At 35.3% G+C, this 27,699-nt stretch overlaps 1 protein-coding gene across 1 annotated transcript; it reads right to left on the reverse strand.

The window, feature by feature from the left end:
- Positions 1–4,678: 4,678 nt before the first annotated feature.
- Positions 4,679–27,699, reverse strand: LOC135208242 (SKI/DACH domain-containing protein 1-like). The gene is made up of 3 exons (XM_064240361.1): positions 26,860–27,699; positions 12,825–13,258; positions 4,679–6,204 (listed from the first exon to the last, which is right to left on the reverse strand). The coding sequence occupies exons 1-3, from the start codon at positions 27,406–27,408 to the stop codon at positions 5,886–5,888; spliced, it is 1,302 nt and encodes a 433-aa protein (XP_064096431.1). The 5' UTR covers positions 27,409–27,699; the 3' UTR covers positions 4,679–5,885.

Raw genomic sequence — 27,699 nt, forward strand, 5'->3', positions numbered from 1 at the left:
ATTAAAATTATTCTTAGGGGAACTGATCATATTGGTCCCCTGCAATTTTGCCATTTGTAAATTTATATTAGCTACCTCCAGCTCGTGATGCCTCGCCCTCTCGTTCTCCTCAAATTCCAATTTCCTCAACTCGATGCGTTTGCAAATTAACTTATATTCTACCTCCTCCTTAGACTCTCCCAAACATTGAATAGGAGCCAGGGGTCCCTCTGGCATAGGATTTGGGGAAGGCAAAAAAGGATTAGTAGACAAATTAGATTTTAGGTAAACATTAGATGGACCTTCAAAAATAATACCTGTGCGGGGAGGATCCTCAAACAAAGTCAAACCTGCTCTCACACTCAATTTTTCCTCCTCTGAATCTACATCAAAAACGTACTACCTTCATCATCACTGTCCTCTCGACTTTCGTTAATCAAATTTCCAGCCTCTGCTAAATCTTGAGAAATCTTATCTCTTACTGCCATCAATATTTCCCTCTTAGTGCCCGCAGATTTCAGCGGAACACCTAACCACTGAGCACAAGAAATTAAATGCTTCCTACTCAATACGGGCAAATGCTTTATACAATCGGCCGACCCCAAATATTCGGCAGGATCAAAAACAAACTCTTCCATTATGCCAAAAAAATAAAGTGTACAGGGAGAAAGGCAATACTACAAAATAAATATTGAAGAGACCACCCCAGTGTCGCTCCACAGACCAAGATACCGAGTATCCCTGAGAATATCCTGTCACGGTCGCCAACTTGTTACGGACTCCTTTATTGGGTCCTGGTGCAGTTCTTTTATTGCACTATTTATATTCTCAGTGATGTTCAAAAATACTCTGCGTAAAATGGTCAGTGAGACGAAAACAAAAGGGAAAACTCAACAATATTTATTCACAACAAAAAATAACATTAAGTCAACCTTGTGACTGAAAAGGACGTACACTAGTCCTCAAATAATCCCGTAGGATCCCTAAACGCTAAGAAAACTAAGCCCTAGATAGAAACATGAGAGAGAACAAACACAAGAATACGTCTAAACAGGAATATATCCATACAATGGCTGGCCAGGCCAAAATCCAAATATACCTATAACTATAAACGAAAGAAAGAAGGTGAAGGATAAAAGTGAGAAAACACTTAAATTCCTACCTATGAATTACAATATAAACACCAAGACCGATAGGCCATAAGGACCATCAGAGTCTATAAATATTGTATAGAAAAATAGATATATATAAAAAAAATCAACAAACTCCTCACACAAAACAGGGGAAACTTCAATCCAAAATAAATTCAAATCGCCTTTACAGGAGGCCGTGATCCAATACATCTCAGCTCTGCAGACGAGGGAGGACATGAATACTCAGGTAACCACAGGTACAGGTGAGTCGGAGGAGGTCCTGTCCGACAACACAAAGACAAACTCCTACCTGGTATCTGTCTCCCTACTTGACATTATTATTATTATTACTGTTATTATTATTAAATGTTGTTGCTACTTTTCAAAATTTCAATTTCGTAAATGACCTTGGTGGATATGGCCAATCTCTGTCTACGGTTGATTTCTAGCTCGTTATTAAAACTAATTATCAAATTGCCTTCAGAGAATAATTATCATGACCCATTTGAAGTCGATTAATGACCCTAATTTAGACATGATTACCAGTCATGTGAATTTAAGAGATTACCAATTAGATTTAATATTCTATTATCTTTATGGCTCAATAGTCCGGTTTCCCGGTGGGAGGTATTGAGTTCAGTGCGCATCACGTGGTGTACTGTAGGCATTACTGAAGGTTGCTTGCAGCGTCCCCTTAGACCCTAGGAGAACCGACTTTTTAACCTTTTACTCTACCGTCATTCCTGCTTCTTTTTTTTTTTAAATCTTGCTGTGCAATCTCTCTTAACTGCTACTTCTTATTGCAATTGTCGAGTTTTCTCCCAGTTCCACCGTCAGATCCTTGTAGTTCATCTCTTCTGTTTCCTGGATCTCTTTACATTGCTGTCCAAATCTCCCTGTTGTAAATGTCTTGAAAGCTGTAAGGCGGTAAGTGCACAGTGCGGGAATTGGCAGTTTAATTTTTAGTCCTTGTCTATGTACTGCTAATTTCACAACTTTTTGGGGGCGGTCGATCTCATAATCCTTATTTAGACTTAATTAGCTAGCTTGCACTGAAATTTACATTTGAAAGCATTAACCAATTTCTTTGACTTATCAAAAGATGGTTATTTTTTTTTGTCCCAAATATTCGCAAAGATAAACTGGTGATAGTATGTGATCAAAGGAATGTGATGAAAGATGTAGAATCAGACGAGATTCAGACACGTCAGATTTCTGGGTAACTGAACAATTTAGCAATGACGAATTTTGTAGATGATCAACATTAAAAAACATTATTATTATATTATTATTTAGAAAATGAGCATTATTCATAGGGAACAAGCCCACAAGGGACGTTGACTTGAAATTCAAGCTTCCAAAGAATAATGTGTTCATTCGAAAGAAAAAGAACGTAGAGAATAGTCGAAAATGAACTATGACAAGCAGAAAAATCGCTAACATAGAGACAGATGCTTGACTGAGGTTTATCAAGAATCAAATTACTCATTAATACTGACAGGTAACCGAGGAATCTGGTTCACTTATTGAAACTAAACTTGATATTCATAATTTTTATTCATATAAGAAAATACATTGTTTATATAATAATGAAATGTTCTGTTGATAATACATAAATAGTGGTATTCATAGTGAAATGTGCAATTATATAAAAAAAATCTTTGTACAACGTCGTGATAACAGGATTAAACCTTACGAAACCTTAACTTATATAAGTATACCGTAGTATCCATAAAGATTCATAGCCAAAGGACCTTGATGGGTCTAATTACAAAAGAATAAAATAATGGCAATAATAAATGTTCCCTGATGGCACAGGGAACGCCAAGGTAAATACTGCCCGTGCGTGGAACTCCTTACTCAGGAAACTGTAATATCCATATAAGGTATTACACCATGAGTAAAATTTCTTATAACTTTTATTTTTTTCTCTCTCCCTCTTTCGACGGAGGTGTGGCCGAAACGTGTTAAGATATTGTTACCTTGCATTCCCCCCTTTTTTTTGCTTTTTGTTTCCAAAGAAAGACTTCCAAAACCAGTCTCTCACTTACGCCTCTTGTGAGAGATATTCTTGGCTCATTAAAGAGTACCTGTCGGATGTTCTATCTTACATGAAACTTATGATTTATGTCAGCCGGTGTTATAGCACCCTGCAGGAAAGAGATTGAGGGGGAGGGGGTGTTGAACGAAACGCGGGTTCTATAAAAAAAAAAAAAAAAAAAAAAAAAGTGCACATAAGCACGGGCAGATTAAAGTTATCTACGTTCAGTGATCGTATAGATAGATTTGCATGATGCAAAGAAACAAATAAATACTTAGATATTCTATTGAAGTTGGTGCACTTGTAGGAAAAATAACTACCGAACGTAACCAGGTTTACGTGTTAATTGTAAATGAGATCATCAGCAAACTGAAACGCTAGATTGGTTCTACAGAAAAACGAAAGAGTACTAATTACTGCCGAAGATCATTTTCGGACCAATCTGCAGATATGGCAAATAGAGATAATTACCAACGAATTCTGCCACTTTTTCAAATGTTCGTATTATTAGCAACTGCTCAAACGTAAAGTGCATTCTTGGTTTTTCACGCAGAATCCATTATTTCACATTCATTTTCAGAACACAGGTATGCGAAAAGGAATTTGACGAGGAGAAAATAACCAATTAAGTCATGAACAAACTCCTTACTTTTCTACATGGCATCCATAGTGATAATAAACATAACTTATGACCAAAATTAAGGCTGCTCTAAATACACCGAGACACAAACTCACACTGTTTTCGTGGTCTGCTGGAGCTACAAGACAAACTTACCGTTCTTAAAAGAACCTAACTTACAATATAAGGCACATTTAATTTCTGGAAGATACAGGAGAATTCTGAAAGGCACTTTCTGAAAGATATTCGTCTTAGACACTAAAGAAAAGTATATATGAAAAAACATATGTCAATAACAAGAATAAAAAGCTTATTATTACATTTTGAATATTTCTATAATTTATATAAAAATATTTATTTTTTGAACACTAAAATGCGATGTTACAACCAAAGTATATATATATATATATATATATATATATATATATATATATATAATATATATATATAACTATATATTTGTATATTTATTATATATATATATATATATATATATATATATATATATATTACTTATATATCTATACATGCATATTTGTCATTAGAAACTATTGTTATTATCAGATAATATCAATTTTTATTCATGGTTATGTAAAAGATTTTACATATGCTTTGTAAGAATATAATACAATTGTTTATTAGTTCCATGACTCAAGCATAATTTTATAATACCATCTGTACTACAAATCAAACTAATTATACAGTAACATGCTAATATATATATATATATATATATATACCCATATATATATATATATATATATATATATATATATATATATATATAAATATATATATATATATATATATATATATATATATTATATATATATATATATATATATATATATGTATAAAGCATGTTATAGACCTTTTATCAATAGGACTAGAACAAGATCCATTAATCTAAGCATAAATAATGTGCAAGTGCATTGTACCGCAAACAGTGCGTCTTGACGAACATTTTCTGTGCATTAAATGCATTGCAATTGCCAAGTGAAAATGCACATACCCTGAAAAACAGTAAAACGACATGTTGCATTTAATAACACAAAAATGCATTCCATCGTTGCATAATTTATCAAATTCTAATGCTCTCTAAGATTCATCTGTGTTCAGAATTTCAATTAACAGTAGTATATGAATGCTAATGCTGCTGTTATATTCTTATCCGATAATTGCATCTTTATATCTTCCTTAAAGCATAGTTATGCTGCACTTGACTTTCGATAAAAATACCGAAGGCCTTTCATTCCTTAGATAAGATGGCCTTTTTTACCTTGAAAGCTGCCTTTTAATTCATGTTTTCCTCAAAAATTGATTCATTAACCCTGATGCAAGTGTCATGAAATATGTTAGCTACAGTAGAACCCTATTGTAAACCATTGTTTGATGCCAAAATTAAAATGAAAGCAACGTAACGGAAGATTCTCTTGTTAAGCATTAAAAAAATTCACTGCAGTACAACTTCATCATTATGTGCATTTAGTTTCTATATTGCCTTCTCATTTTCAGTTGAAGGCTGCTTTCGTAATTTTCTCAATAAAAAACAACTTTCCATTATTCTTCGAGTCGTCCAGCAGAGGAACTTTCAAACTACACTTATCGATGAGAAATAATGATACGTCTTTAAGGCTTCCACATTAATTCACGATTGTCACATGGATTAAAAATAAACTGTCCATTGCAATTGAATATGAGTCTGACTAGGTGCAAAGGGCATACACTTTACGTTGAATTCCTGAAGATCTCAAGATTATCCACTGAATTGTCACTAAACAGGATTACACCTTAAAATGCCCTGTGGTATGTGATATCCCAAAGCGTTGAGATATCTTCAAGCTTGGTACGGAGAAGAGAAATAAATAATTAAAGAAAACGGGAAAAGCTCACCAACCTCGAGTTGGTATGTCTTACTAGAAGGTACTCTTCTGGACACTCAAGAACTTTTGTGTGTAAAGAAATCGACTTTTAAACAAAACATCGAACGTCACTAGTTCTGTATTAACGAAGTGGCCGAAATACCACGAGGACGTGCCAGTTAAGCAGCTGAGTACATAAAAAAAAAAAAAAAAAAAGATACTAGGGAGGACTGCCCTGAGGAACGTCGGAGTCAGTTAATATTATGCTGCCACCACGCCAGCGCCTCCAGGAGATCCTGCTCTTCCCGGCCGTAGTTCCTCATCTCCTCGTTCTCTTCGGTCTTGACGACGCCCAGGGGCAAACTGGAGGAGGGAGATGTTGAGGAGGTGGAGGAGGTGGAGGAGGAAGAAGAAATGGTGCTAGCGGCGGGGGAGGTCGTGGTGGTCGCTAAGGACGCCGCTCCAGTTCCAGGCGGCGTGAACTTCTGCTCGTAGAAGGAGTTAGTGGGAGATACGTCGGAGCTGTCGCAAGGAGAGGTACGGAGGAAGGCGCCGTCGGGACCGTCGTATCTGAAAGAGGAAGGACATTCGTTACGAATAAAGTATTGGCTCACATTTCGATTGAACAAAGTCTTCATCACTTTCGTGAACGCAGCTTCAATCTTCATTTGAACAGACGTTTCATCTTCACGAGGAATAGTAAGCTGTGTCCTCATTTTGAATCGATAGTTTCACCTTCATCGTGAGGGCAGAATTTAGCTTCATTTTAAATAAAGTTTTTTCAGCATTAAGCTTCTGTTCCGTTACGAACAAACAGTTTCGTCCCTTTTACGAATGAAGTTTGATCTGCATGGTGAATACAGTCAAATCCTCAGTCTGAAAAAAACATTCCAGAGACTTCATAAGAAATTTAGCTTAAGTGACAACTTTTAAGGTCACGTTCTTACCTTGATATCGAAACTAAAGATTATTAGCTAGCAGAATAAAAGCCTGATTGGAAAAGCCACTCCGCAGTTATGTAAGGATAAAAATATATATCTTGAAATAAATGTGAACAGAGACCTTTCAATTCTCCTTTCAAATCGATTGAAAACGGAAATCGAACAGATTCCCGAAAGCTTTCTGTCTACATTTATGTTTAAGTATATTTGATCTATACATAACTGTGGAGGTTTCTCTAATAGCCTAATTATTAATAAGTATATCGAGGCGTGTAAGATATATAAGTTCTTTATGAATCTGTTCGAGAGAGAGAGAGAGAGAGAGAGAGAGAGAGAGAGAGAGAGAGAGAGAGACAGACAGACCGGAAACTAATCTATTATTACTGTCCTGTACTATGAGGCGCCTTCCGTTGCTAACTTCCGGCTGAATGAATAATATATTGGGAAAAAAATTAAGTACGTTTTTTTCTAATTCACTCATTACTGACAATCGTCATATCCGCATTCATGGAAAGACACTCCTACCTTAGACTGAACAATTTTGGACTAACAAACCGTGAATTCTTTTTGTCCGAAATGTTGCTTTTAAAGTAATCTTCAATTAACGTAATCCAATATAATCTGGCAACGATCCCAGTAAAAAAATTCGAAGATTTTTCAGTTAACGAGAAACTCGTGTCGTACGTTTGGGAACTGCCCCTCTAAGTACTGTAATACTGAGCAATTGAAGCTTGGGGAATGGTTTTCTTAAGGATATTTTCAATAACTTTTCCTCGGATGAGTCCGCAAGTGAATATTTTTGTTGTGATTAAATGCATCGCGCACTGTTTATAGTTATTTACTAGTAGAGTATTACAAAAGACCTGGCTGCGTGACATAAAACTGTTAATAATGAATTTTATTATATAATCACATCATAATTAGTTCATTAACTGTTATAATGTTATTTTCTGCATCCACTAGCCAGTTCGATAGAATAATCGGTGCTGATTACTCAAGTCTTGTAAATGGTTTAAAAGATTTAATATTGACGTTAACGTTGAGTGTGCATGAATTCTTACCAGTAATTAATCCCAGAAGCTAAGGAACGCAGGCGCAGTGAATAAAGTTATGTAACTTTTAGGGTGTTCTTCGCATGTTCTGGGTCATTGTCTAATAAAATTCGCAGGTAAAAATTGCTCTAAACTTTATTTTACTTTGATTGCATAAGAAAAGCAAGGAATTTAAAGTAAAATAAAATGCAGGCGAGTAGAGAGTTGTTTTGGTTTGGTTGGAAATTCAGGTTCAGGTTAAAGAAAAATAATTACGTGGAACAATTATTAGTAAACAAAAAAACTTACAGAATTGTAAGGCAGCAAGCTAATTTTTACTGTATATGAGAAATGGCATAGGACATTTAGTTTTATAAGAAATTATCAAATATTAGATTTAAAGAACTATTAATTATGTGTCGAAACCAGTTTTTGATCCTCTACTGTATACCGTTTCTATTCGTAGTGAAATTTCATTCCAGTTATTGTTAATGTCTATTGCTTGCATGATTCAAAGTAAAGAAAGAATTCAGTATGTAAATGTATGAAAAAAATAGGCGTAAAATAAGTAATGAATTTTTGGCATATTTTACGTGTAGATTGCTTTATATTAAGCGCTGAAATCTCCAACTATAAAAGTCCTAATTTTCTTCAGCATAGCTTTTATACTAGGAGACTTCAACGCCTCGTATAAAGCAATCTACACGTAAGACTGCCAACTCTTGTATGGATAGGTCTCTTTGTTCTTTCATATATATACATATTGCATTATTTATTTACTTTGAATATGACCTTACATATCATCAAGGATGCAATAGGTATTAGCATTAATTAACATGGAATATCAGCGCAATAAAAAAACAATACTTTTTATAGCGAATCAAAACTTGGTTTTGAGCAATTGCTGCAATCTAAAATAAGTAAGAAATAGTACATTTCTTTTAATTTCTTGTTTAATACCAGAGCAAGAAGCAGAGAACTATTTATCTTTTCCTGTCTTTTTATCACAATGCCCAATTTATGTCTGGGTAAGTTGGTCAATTTTACTTTCCTTGTCATGGAAGCAAAGAAGAACAAAATAGGATATCTGTATTCAAGGAGTTCGGCCGCTTCCCTACTAAAATTTGAACATTGTGGTGTTTTTGTACAGAAAAAATCTGGAAAAGCTAGTTTTCCATTTCCTGTCAGTCTAGACTTGTCTATCAGTCAGTTCCTGAATTTGCCGTTGCTGGATTTAGACCAGATTTTCAGTTTAGTAGTTTATGCAGACCCTCTCCAAGCATGGTTGATGTAGGATGCAAATTAACCTGCTATCTGATTAGTGGGAGTGTCAGTAACTTAGTTACGGGTTACGAGAGACCTTACCTTACAGACCTTACATCTTGTTCGGGTTGCCCCAGGTCCCTCAGTGTGAGGCACCTCTAATGTCTACCAGAGAGTTGCTAGTACATCTTCCGGTATATTTTGCATCTTCCAATCTTGGATGGTCTGGGATGCAGTTTAGATATTTGTCGAGCTTATTCTTAAACACATCTACGCTCACTCCTGATATATTCCTCAGATGAGCTGGCAACGCATTGAATAGACGCTGCATTATCGATGCTGGTGCGTAGTGGATTAATGTCCTGTGTGCTTTCCTTATTTTTTCCTGGTATAGTTTTGGGCACTATTATCTACCTCTGCTGCTCTTTCTGATATTTTTAGTTCCATGATATTTTCTGTTATTCCTTCTATCTGTTTCCATGCCTGAATTATCATGTAGCGTTCTCTTCTCCTTTCTAGACTATATAATTTTAAGAATTGTAGTCTTTCCCAGTAGTTCAAGGTCTTTAACTTCTTCTATTCTAGCTGTAAAGGACCTTTGTACACTCTCTATTTGTGCAATATCCTTTTGATAGTGTGGGTACCATATCATATTGCAATATTCAAGTGGACTACGAACATATGTTTTATAAAGCATAATCATGTGTTCAGCTTTTCTTGTTTTGAAGTGCCGTAACAACATTCCCATTTTTGCTTTACATTTTGCCAACAGAGTTGCTATTTGATCATTGCATAACATGTTCCTATTCATCATCACACCAAGGTCTTTAACTGCTTCCTTATTTGTGATTGTCTCATTATTAGGTCCCTTATATGCATATAGCTTTCTTTCTCTGTCTCCATAATTTATTGATTCAAATTTATCAGAGTTAAATACCATCCTATTTATCCTCTGCCCAATCATATACTTTGTTAAGGTCTCTTTGTAGAGCGTTCCTATCTTCATCACAAGTAATTTCTCTACTTATTCTTGTGTCATCTGCGAAACTACTCACTACCGAATCCTTAACATTATTGTCTATGTCTTCAATCATAATAACAAACAGTATTGCAGCTAACACCGTACCTTGCGGCACACCGGATATTACCTTGGCTTCATCCGATTTCTCGTCGTTTGCAATAACTATCTGTTTTCTGTTGTGTAAAAATTCTTTTAACCATCCTTCCCCTACTTATCCACCGATATTGTGTTTCCCTAATTTTCTTCGACCTAACATAATTATTTATGGGTCTACTTTATCAAAAGCTTTTGCAAAGTCTAAATAAAACCACCAAATCTGTTTCATTTCCACCGCTTTTCATATTTTTGAATATGTTTCTCACGGTGGACTAACAGTTGGGTTTGTGTACTTTTTCCGGTACGAAACCATTGTTGTCCTTTATTAAACAAATTATTTTTTATTAAATGTTTCATAATATTTTTCTTCATTACCCTTTCATACACTTTTTTTCAATAATATGTGATGTTAGACCTCACAGGCCTATAATTACTTGCCTCTAGTCTTGATCCACTTTGAAAGTAAAAAGTAGGGGTAAATATATGCTAATTTGTGCTCATCATAAATCTTGCCTGTATCTACACTTTGTCTTAATAATATTGCAGTGGCTTTGCGATAGAATGAACTACTTTCTTTAACAAAATAGCAGGAATTCCATCAGGCCCTGCAGCAGCTCCATTTTTAATTTCATTAATAGCCTGCACAATAATCAGCTTCATTAATATCTATGTCAGCTAAATATTCACTATTTTCATCCCTTACTTCTATATCATTATCTTCATTATCTATTCTAGGGGTGAATTCTCTCTTATATCGTTCTGCCAGTATGTTGCAAATTTTTCCTTTTTTTTTCATTCGTTAATCTCCCTTCAATTCTTAGAGGGGCCTATTTCTATTCTTCTTTTATTCATCTTTCTTCGCATATGAGTATAATAGTTTGGGATTTTGCTTGATATTTAATAGGGTTTTTTTAATTTTTTTCTTCCAAGTCCCGTTTTTCATGTTTCTTTTGATTGTATAATCTTTTGTTCTGCATTTTCTATCTTACTTTTTAGTTCTATAACTTTCCATGCATTTTTTTTTTGCTAGACCTTTTTTCCACTTTCTGATTTTTTGGAACAAGATCCTTCTGTCTCTTGGTATGCATGACTGATGCTTACTTTTCTTCTTCGGTATATATTTATCCACTATTTTCTCTAATATTTTATATAATATCTCCGTATTTTACCTTTATGTCATCACTTACGAAAAATATTATCCCAATCTTTGTTTAATTCTTCATTTATTTCTGACCCATTTTATAGTTTTTACTGTAGAAGTTGTATTTTCCATATCCTTCCCACTTTTTCATTTCTTGCTTATCTCTGTTGTCACTTGCTTTGGAATGGACTGTTAATTCTATGACATTATGGTCTGAAATACTCGCATTATAAACTATTATTTCTTTAACATAATTCATCTCGTTCACAAATACTAGTCTAAAGTATTTTCCTTTCTTTTTGTTGGCAGGTGATTTATTTGTTGAATGTTGTATTCTAGTAGCATATCTAATAGCTTTTTCGAATTGCCTCTTATCTTCTGCACTACTATTACTCTTCTTTTTTATATGTATAAAGTACATCCACAATCTCCTATTCGTTCTTTCCAGTCTACGAAAGGAAAGTTGAAGTCTCCAGATAGGAGAATAGTCCAGTCCTTGTGATTTCTACATATATCATCCAATTTTTCTATTATTAAGTCAAACTCTTTAGTATTAGGAGGTCTATATATTACCTTTTTCATTTATTTTTCAGAGAGAGAGAGAGAGAGAGAGAGAGAGAGAGAGAGAGAGAGAGAGAGAGTACGTTATACAGCTCTTTGTCCTTGTACTTCTCCAACGAATCATTTTTATCCGCTGGAAGTGGAAACTTCGTTAACTCCCGATTATACAAACGCACACACACATACACACATATACAAATGAGCATATAAATTTTTAGTTTTTTACTCATTTTTATGGCATCTAAGAACAGGTTTTAAGCATTTTCATCAAAAGAAATCTCATAATAATAAGCGAGTGGTATTCTAATTGTTGGGCTTTATAATCCGTCACTATGATAAAAATATCGTAAAATTTTTCTTATCTCTCTATGGTCCTCGATATTTACAAGATATTGCATGATTTACATATTTTTCATTCTTTATCAATTTTACGCAAGGACAACTTTTTTCCTGAATCATGTCTAGTATTTATCACTCAGGTTCAACAAGGTGAATGAAAAGTATTTAAGTAAACGTTTATCTGTTCTTATTGTTTTTCACTTAACAAAGAGAGTTGAATGAATAACTTGTTTATATACTAAAAATAAAATTTCCCGGTGCGTGATGACGAATTTGTAAATCCAAATGAACTCATTTTGTTTTAATGACAGATAGAAAAAGATAAACAATATAGTTGAGAATATGATACGGATATTAGTCAGGTATTCAGATACGTCTTTAATTACATACTGAATTTTGTGATAGAGGTACTAATACAAGTGGAATACCGTATTGTTTCCTGATTTATGAAATCTTGAAATTAACAGTATAATAGAGAATAACATAGAGTGATATATTCGTTTACTTATTAGTCAGTAGCTGATGAAAAGATAAGATAAATCTTAGAGAAATATGATAATGTGGAGTTTACTCATAAAGAAAATATGATTACTCACGGAGTGCAAGACGTACAACGAAAGTAGGTGAAAGCTAAATGCCTCTACCTTTGTACTATGAAATTGCCAGTATAAATAGAAAACAATAAAAGACATTTGTTAGTCAACAGCTGAGGAAAAAATAAGATAAAAACTGAAAGTAAAGTAATAAGATAAAATCTCAGATGCTCAAACAAAATGATCTCCTTCCTTTGTACTCACCTCATTTGGCCTATACTTTGATAAGTGTCCTCGGCTGTCGGGAGCTTGAGAATATGCGGTTCGATGCCGTGGTGGGGATGCAGGAACACCTGGGGATGCAGCTGCTGATAGGAGGCCGCCGTGGAGGAGAGGGCGTTGGTGTTGGAGGGGCTGGCGGAGGAGGTGGGACCCATCACTCCCTGATGGAGATGGTGGAGATGATGATGATGATGATGATGATGATCTGAATGAATAGCTGGGGGATGATGGTGGGAAGAGGAGGTAGGGGAGGAGGAGGAGGAGGAGGAGACGACAACAGTGGGGTGAGTATCCAGCAGCAGCTGTAATCCCCGGATGTACTCGACGGCGCAGCGGAGAGTCTCAACTTTGCTAAGCTTCTTCTTGCGAGCGGCGTGGGGCACGTGCTGCCGCAGGATGGCGAAGCCCTGAGACACCTGAAAAGAGAGAGAAAGAGTAAGCGAGAATGAGTGAGTGAGGCAGGAAAAGACGGACAACTTTAGATGGGGAGCTGGGTATGTTGCCGAATTTCGGCCGGAAGTTGTAGTGACCAAGGAGGGGGTAGGGGAGGGTGATTTAAATGGATTATGGGAAGTCTTATCTGCTTCTGAAGATGCTTTTTCGATAAGTGGGCTAAGTGGGCAGTGAGGTGGGTTGGCGGAAATGAAGGGAATCCTCGAGTTACCGAAGGTTTTGGAAGGACTCGTTTAGTGATTTCCTAATGAGGATGGTATAGTTCTCCTTTTGTTTACAAAATTGTATTGAGAAAGTTACTATTCTAATTACTAATTCCCTCGTAACACCCCTCATTCGTGTAGACAGAAACAGAACGAAAAAGTAAGCAAGAAATAAGCCGAAAAAAAAGGAGAAGATAGACAAACACTCAAGCCAAGAAACAGAAAGCAACAAAATAACGACGAAGAAGGTCTAGCGAAGGAATGTCTCCTTCCCTTCAACCCCCGTAGACACCAGATCTTCTACGGGAGACTAAAGAAGCCTTAATCTAATTATCTGCAGATTAAAGGCAAGGGGAGAGAGTCGCTAGGGGCGTCAAGCCCTTCAAAGGAAGAGAGAAAGAGAGACAGAGGAAGGAAGGCTGTGGTTAGGCTCGACCTTGAGACAGAGGCGTAGACGAGGGTGCAAAAGAAAGGAGTTGGTGACTTGCAAACGGTATTGCATTCTGAGGACATTTTGCTTTTCTGTTCGCCAAACTAATGTTAAAATGGATTGTAAACATCGAGGACCTTTAGAAAATAGGTTAATACGTGATCCGTGTCGTTGTATTTGGCTATGTCGTATTTCGTGATTATATAAAGTAGGTTATTTTCTCCAGTTGGTATTCAAAAGCTAACGCCTTCGGTCTAGAACTTATCAGTATGTCACATTTCAGTTCCCTGTAAGAGTTCTAACCGTTGCTACAACGATGGCTCTATTGATAACTGCTTTGCAACAGCGCATCGTACATATCCCTGTTTTGAAGAGAAATTTCTATAGAATAAAATGTTCTTAACTGGATAATAACACGAAAGTACGATAATGGTGGTTCTCTTAAAGTAATTTTGTTTTCATTTGTTACTTAGTGGCTGTGATTTTATATGTAAAGGTTTCCGATCCTGTCTCTTAAAAAAAATAAAACTACTCTTTATACAGCTAAAAGAACAGAACTGTCATTTTACCCTTACACACACCAGACGGGTGTTTTACCCTTAGTTGGCGAATGAAATATTAAATACATTCAACAATAATTACTAATGAAACCTTACCGATATACAAATAAAACAAAAATATAATAGACTCTTAAAACATAACAGCTTTAAAGCAAGGATAGGATTTGTGTTACCCTTTCAAGTAAAAAAAGTATATATATTCTACTTCATTCATAAACTCATCTTAACCATTTTCGACGTTTGGAGTTTTTCTATGTTCAGTTATTAAAAATCTAGTTTCAAAATATCATCTTTCCAGTTGGTAGGGAATAATATATCTTTCCGATCACATGCACGCAAAATTGCAATAATAAACATAAGATTTCTTATTTTAAAAGACATTCTTATTATTCTAACTTCCTAGTATAAAACTCTAAGCAGGTCTGAACATAATAAAAAACATATCCTTAATTTTATATTATTTTGAATACGATTATCGTGAAAATTTATATAAGACAAGTTTCAAATGTTTTTATGGTGCTGATATAATAGAGAAGGTTCTTCTTTTTTACAAAAAGGTCAGCTGCTCTTTATACATCAATTTGTAATCTAAACCTTATAATTTGTAAAGGAATAGCCAAAGTTATATAGGTATACGAAGTGTTGGAGACATATATGCCAACCGTCATTTTCAATCTGTACTCTTTAACTGTTACTGCTTAAATCAACTCGAACTTCATTTTCTGGATTTCTTTATTCCGCTGTCCTACCACTCAAACACCATACTGTCTTAAATGCTGGTTGGCCGAAAGTGCCCCAGTATCTTGGGGCTTGACGGCATAGATTTCATAGAATGAATCAAACCGATTCTAACACTCACTTTATTTACGAGACAGGTTAAAATATCTAATAGGAGGTAGGGAAGGATTAATGATGCCGGTTCTTTCATTCATTCAAACTTGAGGACAATCTCCAAGTGATTAAAAATTATTATGCAAACATTTCAAAGTCGGGTTTGTGCATCCTGGCCACACCCTACGTCTGAACCAAGAAGCAATGGGAAAAGAGATCTAGCAGATAAACACTTCACCTCTGCTCTCCAGTAGTTAGTTGTTGACCTTAGCTGGTCGTCGTGGTTGAGAAACATCGCTGGTTTATTTACGCGAGAAAAAGTAAGAAATTCTTCAGATTTCTCGTTCCTTATGAAGACAAGGGTTCGGATGTCTTTCTCTTTCGTTGGTGACTCGCTTTCGAACCTTAACCGAGGTCCGCAGAGAACAAGGGATATTTCCTATAAGGGTAAGATAAGTATTTTCATCCAAACGAAGGTTATTGTATGCCATGGCCTCATGACTTCCATCTTCAGTATGTCGTGTTTTATTCCGATCAATGCGTTGTATGGTCTTCGATCCATATTCCTTTCATCAGTTCTTCAATTTAGAGAAATGGTAATTCATTGTCCCTTACAATTAATTTTATTTATCCTTGAAATTACTAACACAACACACGCGCAGACCACTTACATGGTTACACAACGCACACACATTATATATATATATATATATATATATATTATATATATATATATATATATATATATATATATATATATATATATATATATATATATATATATATATATATTATTTGTGTGTGCTTACATTATATATATATATATATATATATATATATATATATATATATATATAGTATATATATATATACACAGGAAAAAAAAAAAGGTTTTGGTAAAGTTTAGCAGAGTTGAAGGATGATGAAGTTTCATTAAAAAGAAAAGGAAGTCGCTAGGTAGGGCTGGGCGGTAGGGCGGGGTTGGGGTGGGGGGTTGTGATGATAACTGGACCTAGGGTGGGAGAGAGAGGGTAGTACATAGGATGGGGAGGAACCATGTTTCCGTTTTCTTTGTCCTTTTCTCCTTGACCTTTTATTTATCAATGTCTCCGTTGTAAGTCGTTCATTCGGTTGGTGCTTAACTGACAATTACTGAGGAGAACCATTTTAAAAAGAATTTTTTTTTCATTTGGGGGGGGGACATTTTTTTTTTTTTTATCCAGTACAATTATTTTCAGATTCCAGGCTTACACAGCAGTTTTCATTCAGTTAAGTTACAAGGAATAAATAACGAATAACCTACCTAAGGAAAACGAAAAGTTGTAAATAAAAATTCTGGATTACATACAACACACTTTCCATAATTCTGAAACTGAACGTAAATTAGATTAAGCAGTTTTCTTAATAACCAGTGTTTTGACATTCATAGAGGAAGATGATCTCCATAAAATATAAATTGTCTGCATTCATTTTTATGAGAATTTTAATGCCCACTAAGATGTTATCATTTTTTACTACTCCAGGGTGTTTATGTATTTAAAAGTTTGTTCATTTATTCATAAGTCTGTGTGACTCTCGTGAAAGTAGTTTTATTTTCGAGAAAATCTGTATCTTTAACGAAATATTTACTAAAGCGTCGATGGTTTTTTTTTTATATTGTGATAAAAGTTTGATAAACTAAAATAATAGTCCACTTATTCATTTGATATTAAGTATAGATAATATTTAACAAAAAGCCAATTTTCATAATTTATTTATTTTTGATAAGCTGAAATATTCCCATTTGGGTCAATCGTTGATTACCGTTCCACATTTTTCTAATTCCTATATATTCTAATTACCACGTCACACTTTTCCAATTACAGTACATATTTACCACTTCATACTTTTCTCATTCCAGTATATTCCAGTTATCATTTCACACTCCTCTAATTCCAATATATTTCAAATACCGCCTCAGACTTTCAGAAATCAATATATTTATTTAATTACAATTAGGTCACTTTGATTCACGTAGTTCTGGTAATGCTGCCAGCTGATCTTATTAATACTATTCTAAGAGACTAATTGACTGCAGATAAGCTAGCAGCTATTGTGAAAATACGCTTCAATTTTTCAGGTAAAGTATCAGAAGGGGACAGTGCAGTATAATATTATCTAAATGGATGTGTTGTTAATTTATTGTATCTATTAACTGACAAGTTCTTCAATCATTTTGTTATATTTTACTCCAACTCCCACTCATAATGGATATTCTCTTGGTAAACACGTGCTTGTTAATTCAATGGTCTTCCGGCTTGTTACATAATAATAATAATAATAATAATAATAATAATAATAATAATAATAATAATAATAATAATAATAATAATAATAATAATAATAATAATAATAATAATAATAATAATAATAAGAAAGCCTTTGACATGATACCATACACATGGCTAATAGAATGCCTGAAAATATATGGGGCAGAGGAAAACACCATCAGCTTCCTCAAAAATACAATGCGCAACTGGAATACAATATTTACAAGCTCTGGAATAAGACCAGCAGAGGTACCAACTCAAGAAGAGAGGCAACAGAATTAACCATCTAATGTTCATGGACGACATCAAGCTGTATGGTAAGAGCATCAAGGAAATAGATACCCTAATCCAGACTGTAAGGATTGTATCTGGGGACATCAGGATGGAGTTCGGAAAAGAAAAATGCGCCTTAGTCGACATACAAAAGGGTAAAGTAACAAGGACTGAAGGGATAAAGCTACCAGATGGGAACATCAAACACATAGATGAGACTGGATACAAATACCTGGGAATAATGGAAGGAGGGGATATAAAACACCAAGAGATGAATGACACGATCAGGAAAGAATATATGCAGAGACTCAAGGCGATACTTAAGTCAAAATTCAACGCCGGAAATATGATAAAAGCCATAAACACATGGATAGAGCCAGTAATCAGATACAGCGCAGGAATAGTGGAGTGGACGAAGGTAGAACTCCGCAGCATAGACCAGAAAACTAGGAAACATGACAATACACAAAGCACTACACCCAAGATCTAATACGGTCAGACTATACAAAACACGAAAGGAAGGAGGGAGAGGACTATTAAGTATAGAGGACTGCGTCAACATCGAGAACAGAGCACTGGGGCAATATCTGAAAACCAGTGAAGACGCGTGGCTCAAGAGTGCATGGGAAGAAGGACTGATAAAAGTAGACGAAGATCCACAAATATACAGAGACAGGAGAATGACAAACAGAACAGAGGACTGGCACAACAAACCAATGCACGGACGATTCATGAGACAGACTAAAGAACTAGCCAGCGATGACACTTGGCAATGGCTACTGATGGGAGAGCTCAAGAAGGAAACTGAAGGAATGATAACAGCGGCACAAGATCAGGCCCTAAGAACCAGATATGTTCAAAGAACGATAGATGGAAATAACATCTCTCCCATATGTAGGAAGTGCAATACGAAAAATGAAACCATAAACCACATAGCAAGCGAATGTCCGGCACTTGCACAGAACCAGTACAAAGAGAGGCATGACTCAGTGGCAAAAGACCTCCACTGGAGCCTGTGCAAGAAACATCAGCTACCTTGCAGTAATAAGTGGTACGAGCACCAGCCTGAAGGAGTGATAGAAAACAATCAGGCAAAGACCCTCTGGGACTATGGTATCAGAACAGATAGGGTGATACGTGCAAATAGACCAGACGTGACATTAATTGACAAAATCAAGAAGAAAGTATCACTCATTGATGTCGCAATACCATGCGACACCAGAGTTGAAAATAGAAATTAGAAGGATATGGAATATGCCAGTGGAAATTGTACCAATAATCATAAGAACACTAGGCACGATCCCAAGATTCCTGAAAAGGAATCTAGAAAAACTAGAGGCTGAAGTAGCTCCAGGGCTCATGCAGAAGTGTGATCCTAGAAATTGCGCACATAGTAAGAAAAGTGATGGACTCCTAAGGAGGCAGGATTCAACCCGGAACCCCACACTACAATTACCACTCGGTCGAATTGGAGGACTGTGATAGAGCAACATAATAATAATAATAATATAATAATAATAATTAATAATAATAATAATAATAATAATAATAATAATAATAAACATGCTATATTAAAAATTATCATTGCATCAGTTGCATTTAGTTTATACTATTTAGGAAGATTGAAAAAATATAATAATAATAATAATAATAATAATAATAATAATAATAATAATAATAATAATAATAATAATAATATAATAATAATAATATTTTTCATAGGTTACGAATAGATATAAGGTTTTATGAAAAATAACGCGAACCAAATATACAAAACATCTACCTGAAAAAATAAACTTATAAATAAATAAATAATTAAATAAGTAAAGAAGTAAATAAATAAATCCACGTGAAAAATGTATCACACTAAGAGAGGAAGTTGAAACGAAATATTCTCGATCCTGGGTCGTTAAATTATGTCTCAACTCATTTAGGTTCCAAGAAATTTTATTCACAGCAAACGCCTCGGGAACCAATGCATAATCTTCTGTCGGAGCCACTGAAGTTCTTCAATGACTCTCTTCATTAAAACTTCGAGGAACCAACAAAGGCCAGTCGAGGACTAGTCGAAAGACCAGTCGTCATGACCCCAGCTCATAAAAAGGTTAATCCGTTGACAAATCGCTTCAAACTCCAAAGTGCAATATTAGAAGTATTACATCTGGCAAATTATCACTGGATACATAAAACGTAGCTGTTAGCAGCGATCTGTGTTTCGCTTTTAGATACAAATTAGCCTTTTATTGTTCTCTCTCTCTTTCTCTCACGCGCAGACAGGATCACAGAATTTACACGCCCCAGGTCGAAAGGTCCGAGCACGAATACGATTCCATCTCGAATTGTAAGTCATATCGAGAAGCACGGAAGGGCAGATTTGGGATGGAGCACCACAGGCTCCAAGCATCTAATTGCATCCCCGAACACCTCGTGTTTCTTTTTTACGATCTGGAAGCGTCGTGTTTACGACCTCGAGATGCATGGAGTAAGCTATGACACCACTGGTGAATTCGGTCATGGCCAATTTCCTCTCTAATCGTTTGATTAATGCCAGACACCTTTACAGTTCTTCCGGACGTCGTATTTCTTGAGAATTGCTCAAGGAGCTGGGGATTAAGTGCGTTTGGCGTCGGGGTAATAAAACGCAGTAAGTACGTCAGCGGGGTACTTGATCTCAATTTTGTGTTATCAACGTAAGCAGATGAGGGATAACAGTCGTCATTGCAATAGAGAAAATGTGTAAAATTAAGAATTACGAGAGAAGCAATGAAAAGCTACGACAGACTCGAAAACAGGGGAGGAATAAGATTGAATAATTCAAGCTGGAAAGAGAGGAATTATATATATATATACACACACACACACACACACACATATATATATATATATATATATATATATATATATATAATATATATATATATATATATACGCACGCACACACACGCACACACACACACACACACACAAATATAATATATATATATATATATATATATATATATATATATATATGTATATATATTATTATATATATATTATATTATATATATATATATATATATATATATATATATAATATATATAATATTAGAATAAAAAAGGAATTTTAAAAATATTATACGGAAGTTGGTTAAAATATTATTAAGTAAAAAATAATTATGTAGAATCGCCACAGAAAAAAAGGAAAAAGGATTCAAGAAAAGTCACAGAAACTGCCCAAGAGACTAACTATTTCAAACTCCAAACAGAAACGTGTTTACTTTGTGATTTTCAAAAACGTTTTTAATGTGTGATTCCTTTTGTTTTGTTCATGAGCAAAAACATTGGCCCCTTTGGCAAAAACAAAAGTAATACTTTTCAAAAACCATATATAATTTTTTTTAACACTTCGCTTCGAGCTGTAATGCGTCCATTTTACTCATTGCTTTGTAGTACATATATGCTTTTAAAACTGATTGCACAAAATAACGAGTACATATTTTCAAGCGTTTGAAAATGATAGGCGTCTTGTTAAAGTATGAAATAACGAATAGGTACTATATGCATTCTCGTAGTACCCAAAATATACTATTAAGAGTAATTAAAGACATCTGTGCGAGGACTTAGTTTTTCGAGGGTAAGTCTTCGGCTAAATTTATTTACAGAGATTAATATACTTTCATGAAAGAGGCAAACGAAAATAATCAAAGATAAGATTTAAGAAAGTTCATCGTTTTGTCTGAACGCAAAATTACGAATAGAAAATTAAAGAGATAAAAGCTAATTAACTAAATTAATATCAGACGATAAAAATGCAATGAACATTAGCATACTAAGACTTGCCTAATAGGCGAGATGAATTTCAACACACAGAGACAAACGCGCGCACAAATCTATTTACACTTTCCTTAGGCTGAGGGTCAGACTTTCATAAGCTTTGCAATTAAGAGCAATTGCGTGTTGCGAAAGATTAATGTTGAAATTAAAGAAACGAATCAAACTCTCATTTGATATTTCGCCAGAGAGGAAATGAACGAAGTAATTGCCTCATTTCTAATTGACCGGGTAGATCACAAGTGCCATCCCTCCCTCTCTCTAGAAACTTAACTCTAGGGCATGTAAATGTATTTCTTAAAAGAACACTCTCCTCCCCACGAGCCTCAGCTGTCGACAGGATTCTCCACAGTCGCTCTAAAGGCCCGGCGAAGTTGGTAGTCGGCGACAGCCGTAAAATGAGAACCATTACAATTTCTTGTCGGAACTGGAAGACGAGTGACGTTTTCATCTTAATTATCGGGGCTCGCTTACAATGAAAGCGTGTTTGTTCTTAATTTCCTTTCGTTATCACTCTTCTTTGTTCCTCTTTCACTACTTGCATATTTGAGTATTTATACGAATCTACTTGATAAGTAACAGACGTTACTTCATTATTTCTTTTATTTTTTTGCTCCAGCGCTGAAAATATTTCCACTTAGATTAAGTAAGTCATCAGGTACTGTAGGATCAGACCGTCCAGTGAATGGGTTGTAAGTAGTTCATTTCCAGACATTGCTGGAAGAAAATGTTATGGAATTCGAATTGCATTTTTAAATCTTGCATGATGAACAGCGTACCGTGAACAATGAAATCTAGTCATTATTAACTTCTTTGATTAGGTTATCCCTTAGATAAGTTAAACGACATTCTTTTAACATTTATAATAATGTGATTTATAGTCGATTAAGGCTGCGAAGAAAAATGTATTACAACATTAAAGCAAATTGTACTTTGCGTCGGCTGCTTTTCTCAAGACACACACACACACACATATAGTATATATATTGCCTAAGGAAATGAAGATTTTTGACCACGAAAACTTACATCTAATAATTAACTGATCGCCAGAGGAATTCATAAATTCGCTTATAAAAGTAGGTGAATAAAACAAACATACCTAATTGCAAAGAAAGTTAGATTTCATGTATACATTCACTTTTAAAAGAAGTGAAATAAAAATAAATCAAGAAATGCATTCCTATATGCAGAGAAATTTAGTTTTAATGAATAAATTTACTTATGAAAGAAGAAGGAAAAATACCTAGATTATAAAATCCTTGGATTCAATAGTAACCGTCGTACGACTTTTCATCCTGCCCTTCACGACCTCCGAGTCGTATGAAACCAGAAACTGGCTGACGAAAATGCCGAATTTGAACGACCACCCGAGGCTCTCCTTTTCCATCCAAAATAAGAAAAACGCAATACAGTGTTTGTTTTGTCTCTCCAGTATAGTGTTTGCCTAAGACTCTCATTCGACGAAGAGTTTGATTTATTCTGATTATTATGCACTTTATTGTTGACTTAATTAACAGAGAGAACGGGAAGTGAATGACATTGAGGGCTCGGGGTTGCGCAAAAATTTTGTTTGATATTTCTTCTGTTCCACTGGACACATAGATCGAATTCTGCTGTTTTCGATCATATTAAAAAAAATCATTTTTTTGGCTCTGTGTCTAGCACAGCTTGAGACATCTTATAGTACTTTTGACTTTTAATGCTTCCCTTTGGATGTGTTGGAAATATGCTGAAAAATCCTTCATTTGAAATGTAATTAAATTTTTAAAGAAATTTGCTTTTATCCAAAACTCACATTTAATTTTATCCAAGATTTAAGATAAAAAAAACACAAGGATCAACGGATTCTTTGCTTAGTATTTTTTAAAATAAACAAGAACTCTTTGCGAAATTCTTGAGACACTACCGAAGAATTACTGAGTCATAAGGACAGCCCTACATGTTTCTTCAATAATGCGAATCCTCTTGTTTTCAACCTACAGTGATTTTACGCTATACTCCATCTACTTATAAAATGTTATAAGCTTGAACAATCTGTTATTTATTCAAATCACTTGAATAATGGCTCATTTTTGATAGCTGAATTCAAGACTGAACTTCATAAAGTCAGGTTCAAGAATGTTAAATTAGTTAAAAATCTCCAAGAGCATTTTGTAAGTCACTAAATTTGAGAGATGATCCATTTTAGCCTGTCGAAATCAGTGTTGCATTATCACGTCATCTCTAATAATTGTAAATCTTCTATAACTCCAATTGAAATACTATCTGGTTTTAATCTCTCGATTTCTACAACGTTTGGTTTTAAGTCGAATTAAAGAAAGATTCATTTTGTTGAATCGAACCAAAATATTAATTTTTTCAGTTAGACGAACTGGAAAGAATAAAATTAAGTTCAAACTTCAGTCTATGGGATTCCTACCATCTCTTGCTCAGTTCATAATCAGGTGATAATATTACAGTTGGAGCCCAGATTTCCCTCTGTCTAACAAACGCAGGTATATTAAAAGCCATAATTAATCATTCTACTAACACAAAGTACCGAACATGGCAAACAAAGAATGCCAAGCCGCTTTCAGCCAACTGACTTTTTCGAAAGCAACGAAGCTAACCTGACAGCAGTGTTAAAAGAAGCACCATTTGAGCCACTCTCGTAAGTACATAAAGTTTCTCGAATCAAGCACTACTGTTTAGTGAAACTGGCAAATAGACTTCTCTTTCAGATGCAGGCAGCAGATCTGGAGCTAATCACGTCTCGAGTATTTTTATATTCTATTTGCTTTTCACTCTGCTTGTTAAATGCGCTGCTTTCTCTTTGCTTCTGTTGGTAGAGTCCGGCCTGTTATCTTTTATCAGATGTGTATAGAGACAGCAAGTTCTGACTTGCTTATATATATATATATATATATATATATATATATATATATATATATATATATTATATATATATATACATCCATCTCTCATGATAGCAGCATGGTTGCGTAGCTCCCCGGCCAGTTAGTAGTTCGAGTCCACCTGGTGACGGACAGCTTATCACAATAAATTCCCCTTCGACGTTTATTCCGAGGTTGAGTGAATTCGATTTAAAAGACATTTGTAGCTGAAGGTTTGTGGACACAGAATCATAATCAAGATATTTCATACAAATACGATTACGGACGTGCTTTATTTACCTTTAATACCTGAGAAAGCGCATCACGTACAAACACAGTGTACTACGTAACCCCTAGTACATTCGTTGAGTCAGACCGTGACACCGAAATCCTAGGGAGGTTTGGGCGGGGGGAACTAATTGTTCTTTACACAGACCATCTGACCTGGAGACCGAATCCCGGTCCCCACCACCACAGGACCGCATAAATATGTTTGCGTAGTTTTCCTCTTTCCTTCGTAAGACCCAATACCCAAAGTCCTGGACCAAGAAATCGGAATTTTACTCTCGGTAACTTTGAAGTGACGTTTCTTAACGCTTACTGAATTTTTCGGTTAAAATTTTAATCATTTTATCATATTTTCTTATGGATTTTAACGCGATTCATTGTCAGTAATTTTGCCTTCGGTAACTTGGAAATGGCGGTGATTAGTGAGTTAATTTCAGTTAAATTCTTTATTATTTTGTAATCATTTTTTCTAGATTGTATAGAGGTTGAATATCAGTGATTTAGCCCTCGATAACTTGGAAGTGACGTTTCTTAACGATTGGTGAATTTTGTCTTATATTATTAACGAGATTAAATTTGAGAGTATGAAAATCCAGTGATGAACAAATATATAATTTTATTGAGTCCATTGATTTGTTCTTGTCGAATATGAGATGAAATTTGAATCAGTTCCTTTGTACATTGCATAATCTAGCGTAATAACATTAGTATACTCGGGATGAAACTCAAGTCCGGGACTTTCCCATGAATAAAATACGAGTTGTTATTCTTTCTATAGTTTTAAACTTGAGTTCTTGTTCTATCTTAGGTCAAACTAAAGTTCAAACTTTGTATTTATACATCTAGCTTTTAAATTGAACTATCAATCTAGTTATTGAACTGGAACTTGAGTTCTTGTTCTCTGTTAGATGAAACTAAAGTTCTAGTTTGTATCTAGACTTCTAGCTCTTGAATTGAGCCATAGATAAGAAGTAATTGAAAATAAACTTACTAAAACTGTAGTTTCTCATTCATTCTTCGTCAGCCATATTCTGTCATAATGGGGCTCCCAGATAGACAGGTGAGTGTACCACTAATCAAACCTCTATCAACACCCGAGAGAGAGAGAGAGAGAGAGATGCATGCATGTATATTATACACACGCACACACTCATATATATATATACATAGAGAGAGAGAGAGAGAGAGAGAGAGAGAGAGAGAGAGAGAGAGAGAGAGAGAGAGAGAGGTTAAGGCTTAGTAGGCGAAACCATCCGCGCCACAAATCGATAAATCTGGCATTAGGTGAACTGACTCGTGGAATGACGTCATAAAGCGCTTATCGAATTTCACCAACGCCTAATTTACTTTTATTAAAGACAAGTTTATGAAATTATAATGTTAGGTGGATAATGGAGGTCTACGTCATGAAAAGAAATATGATTCATCTTCAGATTAAGGTTCAAATCCGTAATGAAGAAAAGGCAAGATTTTTGTTATTGTTGATATTACCAAATGGAAATATATTTCCTTCCTTCAGTAATGTTGCAATTGCAACAGAGACCATCAAACAATGATGATGATAATAATATTGAAATAAATTTCCATTGTAATAGTAGTAGTAGTTGCAGAAGTAATATGGAAAAAAAATAGACTCTACAACATAATAATTGACAGAAAATATTAAAATTTTCATGTATTAAGCAAACAAGGTTCATAATTCCGGCATGAAGAGTTATCTATTTTTTTTATTATTAAGTTAAGATCATAATGACAACATTATTCATGAATTAAAGAGGACAAAGTAAAAGAGTGAAGTAGGTAATTGCTCTATAACACCTTGCTAATCAGTTCATGCTGTGTTATTAATATGCAAAATTGTATTGTAGACTATAAATTTATAACTGAGAGCTATATTGTGAAAAATTACAGAAGAAATGACAAAACAAAGCCGGCAAAGAATCTGCAACAAAGAAAACGAAAAGGCGGAAAGCTTCAACTTTACCATTTTAACCCGATTCCTTTCCCGGGCGTTCCTCCTGGACACCGGAAGTGGGACATCACCCCCGCCGTCCGAATAGGATATCCTCCTCCTGCACTTCGCGGGCGATGGGGTGGATATTCCTGAAGACCCCAGTCCTACTGACGAAGGCGCTGCGACTCTGGATACCGAAGTGGGCGTTCTGACGTAAGGGGAAGACGGAGACCTCGACGTAGAAGTGGATAGTTTGACCGTTGGGGAAGGTCTGATGGGCGTGAGGGACTTGTGAGGTGACCTGACCGACGAAGGAGATGACCTGAGGCTGCCTGACCTCGGATTGCCGTTGACCTGTTGCTGGATCTTCAGGCTGACTTTACCGATGACGTTCTTGTTCGACCCCAGCACTGTCCTGCCGACGGCGGTGTCCTTGGCGGAGATCGACAGAGCCTTGGGCGTTTTCGTTGGAATATTCTGAAGGTTGGCCGCGTTCGACGGCTTCAGGACGTCCGGTTTCACGGGGCTCTGGACCTCGACCTTGACTTGGCCCTGCATCACGACGGCGCTCCTGGACATGGCTCTGTCATCGGAGAATTATTCCCATGAAGTTTTTTTTTTTTTTTTTCTAGTTTCTTCGAGTCTCACCTTCGAACATCGGCCATAATTCACAAAACAACAAGAGGGAAGACCATTTTCTGTCCACCGCGCGAGTCCTCTCTCCCTCTTTCTCTCCTCCGAGACTGAGAGAGAAAGACACACACATACACTTTCTCTCACACAAACACTTCCCCGATATCGACGACTAACGGTTTTCCTCGGTTCACTTCAAATATTGCCGCCGCCGTCTGTCTCTCTTTCTCTCTTTCA

This window comes from Macrobrachium nipponense, chromosome 35, assembly GCF_015104395.2.
Source record: "Macrobrachium nipponense isolate FS-2020 chromosome 35, ASM1510439v2, whole genome shotgun sequence".
Lineage (NCBI taxonomy): Eukaryota > Metazoa > Arthropoda > Malacostraca > Decapoda > Palaemonidae > Macrobrachium > Macrobrachium nipponense.